Source organism: Salmo salar, chromosome ssa15, assembly GCF_905237065.1.
Source record: "Salmo salar chromosome ssa15, Ssal_v3.1, whole genome shotgun sequence".
Classification (NCBI taxonomy): domain Eukaryota; kingdom Metazoa; phylum Chordata; class Actinopteri; order Salmoniformes; family Salmonidae; genus Salmo; species Salmo salar.
Genome location: NC_059456.1, coordinates 87612369 through 87629293, shown reverse-complemented (window position 1 = coordinate 87629293; position 16925 = coordinate 87612369). Strand labels below are relative to the sequence as shown.

The following is a 16925-nucleotide window of genomic DNA, read 5'->3' as shown; positions in this document are numbered from 1 at the left end:
CTACCCGCACAGTATCTGCCAGCTGTTGACAAGAGCGCAAATGCCAAGACCAGAGTAGGCACATTTGCTTTTTAACGCAACAATTTGTGAGAAAACTATGGGTAGAGTTGAAAATGCGATGGAAACACACTGAACTTCAGATTTTTATTCGGTACATGAAAACTTAAGCGAAAAAGTACATTTTGTGTGCACTACGTCATCACCCACGGACTTTTATCAGCAACAAGTCCCTTCGGTGGAAACACCATTGGTGTGAACATTGTCTTTGTGGATTGTAGAATATTAGCATGAAAATCTGTCACCAATTTCATGGAAACCTAGCTTGCAATAAAGAAATAGTCAGAAAACTGGTCACCCTATGATATTTACTGCATGTTTGGTAAGATCACTAAAGGGGAACAGACAAACACTATACATAAGATCCTGTACAGACCAAGATAGTGTAAAAGTACAATCAATGTAGTTCCATAACCCATACTGACAGTGTATAAATGGCAAACTCAGTGACACTAGCATTCTGAAACAAACATGGGAAATGTCTGCAGGGGGTTAGAACCATTGGAATATAGACACTATACATAGATAAGTGTGAATGCATGATGCAATAATTATGATAGGAAAGAAGGAAGAAAAAAAATTATTAGAAAGAAGGCATGACTATTGATCAATTCTACTCTCTAACTAAGGACCAAAAGAGGTAGCCAATTCAAGTTAACTTAAATGGTTGCAGGTTTTCTGGTGTGAGAATCCTTTATGACATATGGTATAATTGTATTGTTTTACATCCAATGACACTTATGAACTAAACATTTCTGGTATCTTAAAAAATATATATAAATAATTATATAGGACGCTAAATATCAGTGGTTGCCTCTGTCATGGCCGTGTGTGTGTTGACTAAAGTGACAGCTTGAAGGGCTTACTACTTCAGGGATCTTGCTATAAGCTGCTGCAGTCACATGCATTTCCAGTGGAGCCCGTAAATAAATTGCTATACAAGTTACACATGCATAAAGCCCCAAATAAACACTCAAGAAATATTTTAACATATTTCTTGGGTCAAGCTCTCTAAATCAACGGGGAGGTAAATTGACTGGTTGAACTTTATATTTAGAACCTGATAAGAAAAACGTATCTAATTTATATCTTGCACTGAACAAAATCCACAAATACTTGCATAATCGCTGGGGGGTTTTCTCTATTACAAAAAGGCAGCACACAACATGTACACTCAATAAGATTATTTATGTTATTGTACAATCTGCATTTATAACAAATAATAATAAAAAAAGATTAGTAAGATGTACAGTATTCGAATGATCAGGGCTGGACCGATGACTCCGCCTACCTAGTCTTCTCTAGTCCAACCAGAGCTCCAGTGATGGAAAGGGGAGGGGCCAGGGCCTGAGAATGGCGCATGTAGAAGTGATTGCATGTTTGTGGGTGTCTGCATTCGTGTGTTCGGCCACACGTACGTCCCTATGTGTGTGCGCTTGAGTGTTGGCTGGCAAATTAATGAAAATAAGGAGGGAGGTGGTGGATGGGATGAAAGCAAACAAAAGAGGGAAAAGGAGAAGGAGAGTAGTAGCATGGGCTCAGTTGGTGTAGATCTGTCCCTCTGGTGGCTGGGGGAGCTTCATGTTCTCCTTGCACATCATGAGCCGCCTGAGCTCCTGCAGGACCACACGGATGCTGTAGGAGTTCTGCCACTTGGCCAGTGCAGACACTGCTCGTGTGTCAACCTGCAGGACAGGGAACAATGGAAGGAAAGAAACATTACATTACACCTCAATCACACACAAAACATGACTCAAATCTCTCTATATATTTTGTAGTAATATCATGGTTGGCTGAAGTACTGGTTAGTTGTGAACAAACATATCCCAAAAATGATTTGCTACATAACCTGGTAAAAATAGTTAATTTTTGTATGGATATAAAATGTAGATATAAAAAGTCTACATAAATGCAACTTGTGGAATAGTATTGCCGTCTGAAATGGTAATGGACTCTTATTGCATATGACATTTCCTCTGTCTGTAATGTAACCTAAACATAGTAGGCATTAGCCCTGCACTGAAATCCATATCTTATTATATGAGCCAGGGGAAACTGAATCAGTCATTCACTTCAATAAACAATCAAATCCTTAAACATACATTAAAAAATATCTACAACACAAATGAGACAGCCAGTATTAACTATTTTACAATGGAAACATTTTGAAGGACAAACAGATTTACATACCACACCATTGGAGTTGTGCACACCATTCAAGTTTATCTTAGTTACAAATCTGACAAACGGTGGTGCCTCTGGATATCTGGGCCCACATTCAACCTTCAGACTGTACATCCTATTTTCATAGATTGTCTGAAAAATGACATACAAAGACATCAGTAAGAATGGGTTTAGCATTACGTTTATAGCTCCACCTTGCCCCTTTGATAGGCTAGGTCAGGGTTGTCAAACTCAGGCCGCATTCGGTTTTCACCGAGGTCCTGAGGGCTGTAAATATAATTCATCTTATTTCCAAGCCAGCAAAAAAATTGCAAAAAGTAGTCCTCTGTCCATTGAATTTGGAATTTTAAATGCTCCCCGACAGTCCAACTGTTAGCAAGCTGGACAGAATAGTTTTAATTTGGTTTTAGCCATTCCAATATCGATTAAGATTGTCCCCCGCAAATTTACATTTATTGACAAAAAAATGCATTCTTTGTTTTATCAAAACTGCGCGCCGTATGTTTGACACCCCTGGTCTAGGTGGAATTTTTTACATATTGATTACACCTGTCCAATCCTCTCAGACCTCCACAGTTGCCTAGCGGGGTAGGGCCTAAGGGGTTGTTTCTGGACAAGGCCAGTGAGTCAAGCGTGGTGGATTGTGGGAATCAGAGTAGCCAACTCACCCTAGGAGGGCCAATGATCATCCCTCTCCATCTTGTTAAGGTCATGTCCTCATCATCTTCCAAGCCCCAGCTCACTGTCCCATCCCCCACACCTTTCTGGCCTTCTTCCAGCTCTTCAAGCAGCCGGAAGTTACGAGGAACCTTAACGCCTGTCGATGTGAGACAAACAAGCACAAAACAGAAATGATTGAAATACCACACAAGACAAAACAAACAGTACATCCCATTAAGTTTCAATATACACAGTGTACAAAAACATGTTCAGCTCTTTCCATGACATAGACTGACCAGGTGAATCCAGGTGAAAGATATGATCCCTTATTGATGTCACATGTTAAATCCACTTCAATCAGTGTTGATGAAGGGGAGGAGACAGGTTAAAGGATTTTTAAGCCTCGAGACATGGATTGTGTATGTGTGCCATTCAGAGGGTGAATGGGCAAGACAAAATATTTAAGTGCCTTTGAACGGGGTATTGCAGTAGGTGCCAGGTTTGAGTGTGCCAAGAACTGCAATGCTGCTGGTTTTTTCACACTCAACAGTTTCCCGTGAGTATCAATAATGGTCCACCACCCAAAGGATATCCAGCCAACTTGACACAACTGTGGAAAGCATTGGAGTCAACATGGGCCAGCATCCCTGTGGAATTCTTTTGAAACCTTGTAGTCCATGCTCTGACAAATTTAGGCTGTTCTGGGGGGCAAAAGGGGGTGCAACTCAATATTAGGAAGATGTTCCTAATGTTTTGTACACTCAGTGTATATGTCAGAAGTTAAACACCATGGCAAACTTTTATTCTTCTATTGTGCCCTTTGAATACAATTTAGTGGTGGAAACAGAGCATCTATTATAGCCGCACTTGCCAGGGTTTGAGTGGTTTTTGCTGATTGCAAGCCATGCAATATGAAGGATGGGCTAGCTTTGACAGTAAAACCAGGCGAGCAGGTCAGACCACCTCAGTCTGTGCCAGAACAGTTTGAAAATGCCACTAACCAGCCATTGGTCACATCATCTGCCAATCACACCTGTACCTGTTCCATTGACCAATAGGCTAGCAGTAGCGAATAAGAGACTGCTATAAAGCCAGATTCCACTTCCTACCAGTCAGTTCCTTCAAGCAGCTCCAGAAAACAGCTGTTGTTCATAAACATCTGTCTATAAACCTGTAGATAGGCCTACAGAAGTTAGCTGGTGAGAGTTCCGCATGAGACAAGATGAGCAATAACTCGGGGCAGATTTAGTGAGTAGACCCATTCACACTGAGCTTCTGGGAATGATCTGCTAAATTCCCAGTCTAGATTATCTGGTAGTCTGATTGGGTATGTGTGTGGCATTTACCTGCCATTTTACCTTTACAGCATTACTGCATATTTTGATTTTGGCAATAAAACAGATTGTTACTGTATTATTAGGTTTATTACAGCTGTGTAACACATTTATTTGTCTGTCTTTATAGAGACCACGCTGCATCAATTACCCCACTATCACTGCCCAATGTGATCACAATAAAGCCCCTGACTATTTTGAGGAGTTTTTCAATGATTATTAAGTGTATAGCTACAGTAGCTAGCTAATTCAAACGAACGTTACTGGCCTGTATTAGAGAACAAATTGGAGGTGTGGATTGACGTAATGTGGACGGTAAACGTAATCCGCATAAATGTGTGGGTAGCTAGTTAGCCAATTCTCGCTAGTCAACGTTTGCTATTTCAGTTCATAGTAGGCCCAAACGGGTCTGGCCTAAATTCAGATGAGTGAGCTAACGTTAGCTAAATAATTGATCGCATTAGAAAGCCGATAGTGCTTATACACCTGCATTGCTTGCTGTTTGGGGTTTTAGGCTGGGTTTCTGTACAGCACTTTGATATATCAATTCATGTAAGAAGGGCAATATAAATAAATTCGATTTTGATCTTTCCCACGTACGCTAGGTAGTTAGCTAACTAACACAAGTCAAATTAATGTGACTGACAAGTTAGCTAAAGTCAGATCACGAAATCACTACAGTAACAAATCGAGTCGTTATCTGACTACGTTAGCAAACCAGCTAACAACAAATAGCAACTCGTTAGGTAGCTACTATAACGTGTGCTGACAACATGCAACACACAAACCAGCCAGTTCGAGCTGTTCCTGCGACTAGCTAATAACGAACTAACGTTAGCTAGCTGGTAATTCTCTTGCCAATGACGTTCTGGACGTGGAAGCTAGCTAACAGGCTAAAAACAACGCTTGATGAATGACGCGGCATTTGATCAGTCGACACAGGTTAACGAGCTCTTTTGCTATCTCAACGGCAATTTAATTTAGCATTAAATATATGGGTAACTATGCATGGAGAGGTTTTCCAACGGAATTTGCCATGTCATGTTAGCTTCAATACACTAGAACTTCCGAGACCAAAAGCCTTGTCAGCTGGCAGATAGCAGGTGAGAGCTAACTTTGGTAGCTAGTGTTAGCCGCTAGCTAGAAGCTATGCATAGCCATGTTTTAGTAAAATAAGCAGTACTTGATGATTTCTGGAAAGTATCCTGGAACGTATACACACTATCAGCAAACGTTTATTTGAATGTTACACGAAATTAGTAATGTGGTAGCTAGTCATTTATTTAGCTGAACCGTTTACCTGATCCGGCGGCGACCGCCATCTTGTCGCTTAATAGCGGGAGCGCGCACGTAAGCATGGTTGGGGGTTGGTTGCAGCATGGGAGCGGAAAGATGGGAACGCGCTTGCTCGAGGTAAATTGATCCACATACCTAGTATAAATTGATCCACAGATCTAGAGACCACTGTGGGAAAAGTTTAATTCATAGATTTATCATGGTAGTTATTTTGACAATGGCATAACTATATTTCTAAGAAAATAATAGCATAATATACTTAATGACGAAAACCAAATTGAAACTATGTACAAATGATAATGGACCTTCATTTATAGTTTATTGACTGTGTCCAGCTCACTAAGCTAGACAGTCAGGGAGCCTTAAATTCCCCCAAAAAAGAACTAATTTTGACTGTGAGGAAATATAGCCAATTTAGTGCGGCCCTCCGGACCTTGTTGAAGAAGGAAGCACTCCCCGGGGGAAAATGAGTTTGATACCCCTGCGTTCTCATGGATGGTCTTTGTTAGATATGCTTCTAATGGCAATAATGGACACAACCAAGTACTACCTTGTTTTTTTATTTCGTTTCTTTATAAATATAATATAAATTGTAAGCCATAAGTAGGTAGGCCAACCATAATGTACCGATAAACTAAATTTACAACAACTTATCTAAGCAGAGAAGACAAGGCCAGCTTTTTAAAGGTCCAAGGAGCACTAAAAATTTCATTCAGACAAACATGTCAGAAACACCTGAACAAATCAACAATAACCATTTATAACATGATTGGTCTCATTCTTGACAAAAAAATAAGTGTATTCTTTTAACATTTACCGTAATTTCCGGACTATTAAGCGCACCTGAATATAAGCCGCACATGCCTACCGGTACATTGAAACAAATGAACTTTACACAGGCTTTAACGAAACACGGCTTGTAACAAAAAAAAAAAGTTTTTGGGAGAAAAAAAAATTGAAAGTGGGAAAAATCCATATATTAGCCGCGTCATTGTTTAAGCCGCGGGGTTCAAAGCGTGGGAAAAAAGTTGCGGCTTATAGTCCGGAATTTACGGTAGACAAACCCCAATTGTACATTTTCAACAAGACCTTTAGCTAAATCCATTCATGAAAAAGCATTGTATTGAAGCAGTTAGGTCATTAAAATAACTACTAAATCACACATTTACAGTGAGCAATAAAAGTATTGAGACAACGGCATGTTTTGGCTCTGTACTCCAGCACATGATACAATGACTGAAGTTAAAGTGCAGACTGTTGTTTGCTGTTTGGGTTGTGTTTCAGATAATTTTGTGGCCAATAGAAATTAATGGTAAATAATATTTTCTTTTTGGAGTCATTTACAATAAAAGTATGTTTCTAAACATTCTAAATTAATGTGGATGCTACCATGATTACAGATGATCCTGAATTAATTGTGAATAATGATGTGTGAGAAAGTTAGACACAAAAATATCATACCCCCCCAAAAAATGCTAACCTCCCCTGTTATTTTAATGGTGAGAGGTTAGCATGTCTTGGTGGTATGATATTTGTGCATCAGTAACTTTCTCACTCATCCTTATTCACGATTCATTCATGATTCCGTAATCATGGTAGCATCCACATTAATGTAGGACTGTTTAGGAACAAAAAAAGGACACAATACATTCCTATTGGGCACAATATTATATAAAACACAACCAAAACAAACAGCAAATGCAACCAAAAGTTTGTAGAATCACAAGCTTGATGTAATCATTTTATGCTAGTAATATGGGACAAAATACTAAACTTTGGACTAATTTAATACCCAAGTGAATTTAGAGGGACTATGTACAAAAAGTGCTGTAATTTCTAAACAGTTCACTCGATATAGATGAAGAAACTCTCAAATTAAAGCCAAATAGACAGTCTGCACTTTAACCTGTCATTGTATCATTTCAAATCCAAAGTGCTAGAGTACAGAGTCAAAACAACAAAATTGTCACTGTCCCAATACTTTGAGTGCTCACTGTACATCTACAGTAGGTGATCGCTTAGTACAAACTAACATGTCTTAATGTACTGTATCGTATTACAACCCATCAGTTAGACCCTGTAACTTCAAATCTGTAATGGCATGACAAATTAAATCTTGCATATACCACATAAATTGATAATGGAAAAAAATTGTCAAACAAGATTGACATTAGTCAATAGCAACATGATCTGAAAGACTTAAAACGCCCACACCAGTCCCTCTTTGAGCTGAAAGACGATGGCTAGAGCTTACCCACGATGTTGCACAACGATTTAAGTCAAGTCTTAATTTTAGTCAAAGTATGATATATTTGGGCTTCAAGTGACAAATCCGAAATGCCCACTATGTGCAAATCCGTATGAATGCAACGTCTTTTCCTATGATATGACATACAAATTATTTTCAGGGCTGGGTTTTATTTGAATGTTACCACCCACCAGGATGGCATCATTTATTCAATCAGAAACAGCTGCAGTTATTCCTCTTTGCGACTGAGCGGACCCAACAGCCTTGTGTCCACTTGGCCACCTGAGTCATGGAGAAAATTTAAATATGGGGTGAAAACTTGCATTATTGCACCTCCACTTTTTCATCTTTTCAGAAAATTACCATAATCCATTGGATAATTTGTCAATCTTGTTTAGCTAGTCTGTATTAGAAATCAAATTGTAAATTGTCACATGCGCTGAATACAAAAGCTGTAGACCTTACAATGAAATGCTTACTTACAAGCCCTAAAGCAACAATGCAGTTCAAGAAAGAGTTAAGAAAATATTTACAAAATAAACTAAGATATAAATCACAATAAAATAATTATAACAAGGCTATATACAGGGGGTAATGGTAACGAGTCAATGTGCGGGGGTACAGGTTAGTCAAGGTAATTTGTACATGTAGGTAGGGGTAAAGTGACTATGCATAGATAAACAGCAAGTAGAAAAAGTGTAAAAACAAAAGGGTGGGGGACAATGTAAATAGTCCAGGTGGCCATTTGATTAATTGTTCAGCAGTCTTATGGCTTGGGGGTAGAAGCTGTTAAGAAGCCTTTTGGACCTAGACTTGGCGTTCCGGTACCGCTTGCCGTGCGGTAGCAGAGAGAACAGTCTATGACTTGGGTGACTGGAGTCTTTGACAATTTTTTGGGACCTTCCTCTGACCGCTTAGTATATAGGTCCTGTATGGCAGGAAGCTTGGCCATAGTGATGTACTGAGCCGTACGCACTACCCTCTGTAGCACCTTGCCGAGCAGTTGCCATACCAGGCAGTAACCAGTCAGGATGCTCTCGATGGTGCAGCTGTAAAACTTTTTGAGGATCTGGGGATCCATGCCAAATGTTTTCAGTCTCCTGAGGGGGAAAAGGTGTTGTTGTGCCCTCTTCACAACTGTCTTGGTGTGTTTGGACCATGATAGTTCGTTTGTGATGTGGACACCAAGGAACTTAAACTCTCGACCCGCTCCACTACAGCCCCGTCAATGTCAATGGGGGACTGTTTGGCCCTCCTTTTCCTGTAGTCCATGATCAGCTCTTGCTCACATTGAGGGAGAGGTTGTTGTCCTTGCACCACACTGCCAGGTCTCTGACCTACTCCCTATAGGGTGTCTCATCGTTGTCGGTAATCAGGGCTACCACTGTTGTGTCGTCAGCAAACTTAAATGATGGTGTTGGAGTCATGCTTGGCCAGTGTGGAGTGCGATTGAGATTGTGTCATCTGTGGATCTGTTTTGGGGGGTATGCGAATTGGAGTGGGTCTAGGGTTTCCGGGATGATGGTGTTGATGTGAGCCATGACCAGCCTTTCAAAGCACTTCATGGCTACCAACGTGACTGCTACAGGGCAGTAGTCATTTAGGCTGGTTACCTTCGCTTTCTTGGGCACAGGGACTATGGTGGTCTGCTTGAAACATGTAGGTATTACAGACTTGGTGAGGGAGAGGTTGAAAATGTCAGTGAAGACACTTGCCAGTTGGTCCGCCATACTCTGAGTACACATCCTGGTAATCCATCTGGCCCCGTAATCCATGTTGACCTGTTTAAAAGGTCTTGCTCACATCGGCTACGGAGAGCGTGATCACACAGTCGTCTGGAACAGCTGGTTCTCTCATGCATGCTTCAGTGTTGCTTGCCTCGAAACAAGCATAAAAAGGCATTTAGCTTGTCTGGTAGGCTCGCGTCACTGGGCAGCTCGCGGCTGGGTTTCCCTTTGCAGTCTGTAAGTCTTCAAGCCCTGCCACATCCGACGAGCATTCGAGCCAGTGTAGAAGGATTCAATCCTAGTCCTGTATTGACGCTTTGCCTGTTTGATGGTTCATCTGAGGGCATAGCGGTATTTCTTATAAGCGTCCGGATTAGTGTCCCGCTCCTTGAAAGTGGCAGCTCTATCCTTTAGCTCGGTGCGGCTGTTGCCTGTAATCCATGGCTTCTGGTTGGGAAATGTACATACGGTCACTGTGGGGACAACGTTGTCGATGTACTTATTGATGAAGCCGATGACTGAGGTGGTATACTCCTCAATGCCATTGGATGAATCTGAGAACATATTCTAGTCTGTGTCAGCAAAACAGTCCTGCAGCGTAGCATACACGTCAAATGACCACTTTCGTATTGATCAAGTCACTGGTACTTTTATAAATAGTATAATTGCGTGATATGCCTAAGATGATGGTTTTTGACCACTGAAGTTTTGCTTCACTACAAGCTCCACTGCTTTGATTGCTGTAACGTAAAAAAATTCAAGGAACTTATAGTTACATGTCATTTGTGGCATGCATGATCATGACCAAAGTCATTGTAGCCTATCATTTCACTTCCCCTGTGAGAACCCTGAGACTTGGCTTTGCTGTATTGCAGCCAAAGCCTGTCAGCAGCCTACCTACTATTACTATTACTATTTACTATTAGAAAAGTTTGATTACCTTTGGTGTTCTTCGTCAGAATGCACTCCCAGGACTGCTACTTCAATAACAAATGTTGGTTTGGTCCCAAATAATCCATTGTTATATCCAAATAGCGGCGTTTTGTTTGTGCGTTCAAGACACTATCCGAAGGGTAAATAAGGGTCACGAGCATGGCGCATTTCGTGACAAAAGATTTCTAAATATTCCATTACCGTACTTCGAAGCTGGGGGTAGGGGGCAGTATTGACACGGCCGGATAAAAAACGTACCCGATTTAATCTGGTTACTACTCCTGCCCAGTAACTAGAATATGCATATAATTATTGGCTTTGGATAGAAAACACCCTAAAGTTTCTAAAACTGTTTGAATGGTGTCTGTGAGTATAACAGAACTCATATGGCAGGTAAAAACCTGAGAAGATTCCTTACAGGAAGTGCCCTCTCTGACAAGATCTTGTTCTTCTTGTCTCTGTTTATTGAAGACTGAGGATCTTTGCTGTAACGTGACACTTCCTACAGCTCCCATAGGCTCTCAGAGCCCGGGAAAAAGCTGAATGATATTGAGGCAGCCCCAGGCTGAAACACATTTGCGCTTTTGGCAAGTGGCCGATCAGAGGACAATGGGCTTAGGCGCGTGCACGAGTCGACCCCATGCTTTATTTTCTTTCGTCTTTTTACCTAAACGCAGATTCCCGGTCGGAATATTATCGCTTTTTTACGAGAAAAATGGCATAAAAATTGATTTTAAACTGCGGTTGACATGCTTCGAAGTACGGTAATGGAATATTTAGACATTTTTTGTCACGAAATGCGTCATGCTTGTCACCCTTCTTTACCCTTTCGGATAGTGTCTTGAACGCACGAACAAAACGCCGCTGTTTGGATATAACTATGGATTATTTGGGACCAAACCAACATTTGTTATTGAAGTAGAAGTCCTGGGAGTGCATTCTGATGAAGAACACCAAAGGTAATAACATTTTTCTTATAGTAAATCTGACTTTGGTGAGTGCTAAACTTGCTGGGTGTCTAAATAGCTAGCCCTGTGATGCCGGGCTATCTACTTAGAATATTGCGAAATGTGCTTTCACCGAAAAGCTATTTTAAAATCGGACATATCGAGTGCATAGAGGAGTTCTGTATCTATAATTCTTAAAATAATTGTTATGCTTTTTGTGAACGTTTATTGTGAGTAATTTAGTACATTAGTACAAGATTGTCATCTGATGAAGATCATCAAAGGTTAGTGCTGCATTTAGCTGTGGTTTGGGTTTATGTGACATTATATGCTAGCTTGAAAAATGGGTGTCTGATTATTTCTGGCTGGGTACTCTGCTGACATAATCTAATGTTTTGCTTTCGTTGTAAAGCCTTTTTGAAATCGGACAGTGTGGTTAGATTAACGAGAATCTTGTCTTTAAAATGGTGTAAAATAGTCATATGTTTGAGAAATTGAAGTAATAGCATTTCTAAGGTATTTGAATAACGCGCCACAGGATTCCACTGGCTGTTACGTAGGTGGGACGATTTCGTCCCGCCGACCCTAGAGAGGTTAAAGGAGATTTCCATTTTTCTTAGTGCCACAATATCTTAAAGGGGCACGCACACACATGGAATTTTAGAAGTTTTATTTTCTGAGTTTTAATTAAACGTGATTTCTTTTGATAAAGGAATGTTCTGGGAATCTGGGATACAACATGTAGAAAATGTTTGACGGTTTTTCTTTAATTTGTCTAATGTAGTAAGAAACACTTCTTTGAAGGGTTAGTGTGACCTATGACCTCTATCATGGCTTTCCATTGTGGTTTGATCAGCCTCATTGGAGGGCCATTTGGATAATGAATTTAAGGTCATCTGTAATACTGATTTTAAAGTATTTTGTGTAATTGATATTTATAATGGAGTTTAAAGTTCTTAGACATATTTGTAATTTGAACCAATGAGAAGAAAGAAAGGGCATAGCCTTTTACTAAGGGTAGGCCTCCTTAAGTCTATTTTCCTATGACCACAAGGGTACAATAATTTTTCTTTGTGGAGTTTTTCAGAGTAGTTGTTTTGATCTGATTATGTTATTTGAGATTTTATTCGATCTTTTGACCAGTAGTAGTATTTTTATACATTACTTAGCTAAGTTTTATTTTCCCTTAGGTAGTTAGCTGTTGTTATCCTCTATGGGCTAGGTGGGACGCAAGCGTCCCACCCGTGGTGCACTCCATCAACAGCAGGTGCATTTCAAGAGCGGCAAATTTGAATGCAAATAAATGTCAAAATTCAAATTTTTCAAACATACAACTATTTTACACCCTTTGAAAGATAAACATCTCCTTAATCTAACCACGTTTTACGATTTCAAAAAGGTTTTACGGCGAAAGCATAAATTTAGAGTATGTTAGGACAGTACATTTACAAGAGTTGTGTGTAATGTTTTGTCAATTCAAAGACAGGGTCACCAAAACCATAAAACCAGCTAAAATGATGCACTAACCTTTTACAATCTCCATCAGATGACACTCCTAGGACATTATGTTAGACAATGCATGCATTTTTAGTTCTATCAAGTTCATATTTATATCCAAAAACAGCGTTTTACTATGGCATTGATGTTGAGGAAATCGTTTCCCTCCAATAACCGGCAGTCAAGTCAGCAACACAAATTAAATAATTAAAATTAGAAAACATTGGTAAAATATTATATTGTCATTTAAAGAATTATAGATTTACATCTCTTGAACGCAATCAACTTGCCAGATTTAAAAATAACCTTACTGGGAAATCACACTTTGCAATAATCTGAGCACTGCGCCCAGAAAAATACGCGTTGCGATACAGACTAGCCGTCATGTTGGGGAGATCTAAAATCGAAAATACTATGTAAATAATCCATTACCTTTGATTCTCTTCATCAGATGTCACTTCCAGGTATCACAGGTCCATAACGAATGTAGTTTTGTTCAAAAAAGCTCATCATTTATGTCCAAAAATCTCCGTCTTGTTAGCACATGATCTAAGCCCGCCGGACTTCACTTCATGAACGAGGGGAAAAAATATATTTACGTTCGTTCAAACATGTCAAACGTTGTATAGCATAAATCATTAGGGCCTTTTTTAACCAGAACATGAATAATATTCAAGGTGGACGAATGAATTCTTTTATAACGTATTGGAACGAGGGTACCCAACATGAACTCGCGCGCCAGGTGTCTAATGGGCCATCATCGTTCCATGGCTCTTGTTCGGTCAGATCTCCCTCCAGAAGACTCAAAACACTTTGTAAAGGCTGGTGACATCTAGTGGAAGCAATAGGAAGTGCCAAAATATTCCTCAGCCCCTGTGTTTTTCAATGGCATAGGTTTAAAGGTCACACATCAGGTATCCACTTCCTGTCAGAAAATGTCTCAGGGTTTTGCCTGCCATTTGAGTTCTGTTATACTCACAGACACCATTCAAACAGTTTTAGAAACTTTAGTGTTTTCTATCCATATATAATAAGTATATGCATATTCTAGTTACTGGGTAGGATTAGTAACCAGATTAAATCGGGTACATTTTTTTATCCAGCCGTGCAAATACTGCCCCCTAGCCATAAGAGGTTAACACAACAAGGCGGTGAAATTGATATTATAGTATTATCATATTTTTTTTATTGAATAAGGTTATAAAGTTAGCAAGAATAAGTTTAATAATGGTAGACTTATGTTAAGTATTTAGCATATATTCTAAGCCAACAGGACAGGGATATACACATTTACACCTGGATCTTGCAGCTAACTAGCTGCTACCTGAGTGACTATTGGCAACGTCGGTCCCGGAATTAACACATTATTCCGGAGCTAGCCAGCTGAAGAGTTCCGTCAGCCCCTCGTGGGCTTTTCCTGAGCTAGCCAGCTGAAGTGTCTCCTGGGCTACAATCACCTATCCTGACCCGTTTTACTGCCGATGCGGAGCCCCATCGGGCCTTCACGACTGGACCACTGACGTTATCTGCCCGAGGGAGTTATCCAACTGGCCCCTCCGTTGCGACGTAACCTGATCGCCCATCTGCGGCCCGCTAATTGTTAGCTGTCTTATCGGCTGCGATCTGAATAGGTCTATCGGACACTTTTCTTGGGCCACTATAACTAACTATTTTGCCAACTTGGACACGTCCCCCCTTCCACACGGAACCCCACTAACCCACAGACGGAAACGCACGAGGTGGCTAAAAACAGACCTCCCTCCATCTTCCACCAGCTTGCTACCTATGGCCCGGCTAGCTGTCTGAATCTCACTGGACCCTTTGATCACTCGGCTAAGCATGCCTATCCTTAATGTCAATATGCCATGTCCATTGCTGTTCTGGTTAGTTTTTATTGGCTTATTGCACTGTAGAGCCTCTAGCCCTGCTCATTATACCTTATCCAACCTCTCAGTTCCTCCACCCACACATGCTATGACATCTTCTGGTTTCAATGATGTTTCTAGAGACAATATCTTTCTCATCATCACTAAATGCCTAGGTTTACCTCCTCTGTATTCACATCCCACCATACCTTTGTCTGTACATTATACCTTGAAGCTATTTTATCGCCCCCAGAAACCTGCTCCTTTTTCTCTCTATTCTGGACGTCACAGACGACCAATTCTTATAGCTTTTAGCCGTACCCTCATACTCATTCTTCTCTGCTCCTCTGGGGATGTAGAGGTGAATCCAGGCCCTGCAGTGCCTGGCTCCACTCCTACCCCCCAGGCGCTCTCTTTTGATGACTTCTGTAACCGTAATAGCCTTGGTTTCATGCATGTTAACATTAGGAGCCTCCTCCCTAAGTTTGTTTTATTCACTGCTTTAGCACACTCTGCCAACCCGGATGTCCTAGCTGTGTCTGAATCTTGGCTTAGGAAGTCCACCAAAAACTCTGAAATCTTCATCCCTAACTACAACGTTTTCAGACAAGATAGAATGACCAAAGGGGGCGGTGTTGCAATCTACTGCAGAGATAGCCTGCAGAGTTCTGTCCTGCTATCCAGGTCTGTACCCAAACAATTTGAACTTCTACTTTTAAAAATCCACCTCTCCAAAAACAAGTCTCTCACCGTTGCCGCCTGCTATAGACCCCCCTCGGCCCCTAGCTGTGCTCTGGATACCATATGTGAACTGATTGCCCCCCATCTATCTTCAGAGCTCGTGCTACTAGGTGACCTAAACTGGGACATGCTTAACACCCCAGCCATCCTACAATCCAAGCTTGATGCCCTCAATCTCACACAAATTATTAATGAACCCACCAGGTACAACCCCAAAGCCGCAAACACTGGCACCCTCATAGATATCATCCTAACCAACGTGCCCTCTAAATACACCTCTGCTGTTTTCAACCAAGATCTCAGTGATCACTGCCTCATTGCCTGCACCCGTAATGGGTCAGCGGTCAAACGACCTCCACTCATCACTGTCAAACGCTCCCTGAAACATTTCAACGAGCAAGCCTTTCTAATCGACCTGGCCCTGGTATCCTGGAAGGATATTGACCTCATCCCGTCAGTAGAGGATGCCTGGTTATTTAAAAAAATGCCTTCCTCACCATCGTAAATAAACATGTCCCTTTGAAGAAATTTAGAACCAGGAACAGATATAGCCCTTGGTTCTCCCCAGACCTGACTGCCCTTAACCAACACAAAAATATCCTGTGGCGTTCTGCATAAGCATCGAACTGCCCCCGCGATATGCAACTTTTCAGGGAAGTTAGAAACCAATACACACAGGCAGTTAGAAACGCCAAGGCTAGCTTTTTCAAACAGAAATTTGCTTCCTGCAACTCAAACTCTAAAAAGTTCTGGGACATTGTAAAGTCCATGGAGAATAAGAACACCTCCTCCCAACTGCCCACTGCACTGAGGATAGGAAACTCTGTCATCACCGATAAGCCCACTATAATTGAGAATTTCAATAAGCATTTTTCTAAGGCTGGCCATGCTTTCCACCTAACTACCCCTACTGCATTCAACAGCACTGCACCCCCCACAGCTACTCGCCCAAGCCTCCCCCATTTCTCCTTCTCCCAAATCCATTCAGGTGATGTTCTGAAAGAGCTGCAAAATCTGGACCCCTACAAATCAGCTGGGCTTGACAATCTGGACCCTTTCTTTCTAAAATGATCTGTCGAAATTATTGCAACCCCTATTATTTGCCTGTTCAACCTCTCTTTCGTGTCGTCTGAGATTCCCATAGATTGGAAAGCAGCTGCTGTCATCCCCCTCTTCAAAGGAGGTGACACTCTTGACCCAAATTGCTACAGACCTATATCCATCCTACCCTGCCTTTCTAAGGTCTTCGAAAGCCAAGTCAACAAACAGATTACCGACCATTTTGAATCCCACCGCACACTCTCCGCTATGCAATCTGGTTTCAGAGCTGGTCATGGGTGCACCTCAGCCACGCTCAAGGTCCTAAACGACATCGTAACCGCCATCGATAAGAAATAATACTGTGCTGCCATATTCATTGACCTGGCCAAAGCTTT

General features: G+C 41.1%; 1 protein-coding gene across 2 annotated transcripts; it reads right to left on the bottom strand.

Moving 5' to 3' along the window:
* Positions 1-130: 130 nt before the first annotated feature.
* Positions 131-5629, bottom strand: LOC106572481 (ubiquitin-conjugating enzyme E2 variant 1). Of its 2 annotated transcripts, XM_014146704.2 has the most exons (4): positions 5536-5629; positions 2910-3058; positions 2248-2373; positions 131-1742 (listed from the first exon to the last, which is right to left on the bottom strand). In XM_014146704.2, exons 1-4 carry the CDS (start codon positions 5591-5593, stop codon positions 1596-1598), a joined length of 480 nt encoding a protein of 159 aa, XP_014002179.1. In that variant the 5' UTR covers positions 5594-5629; the 3' UTR covers positions 131-1595. The 2 variants fall into 2 exon arrangements, with proteins under 2 accessions (XP_014002179.1, XP_014002180.1); XM_014146705.2 differs by lacking the exon at positions 2248-2373.
* Positions 5630-16925: the final 11296 nt, after the last annotated feature.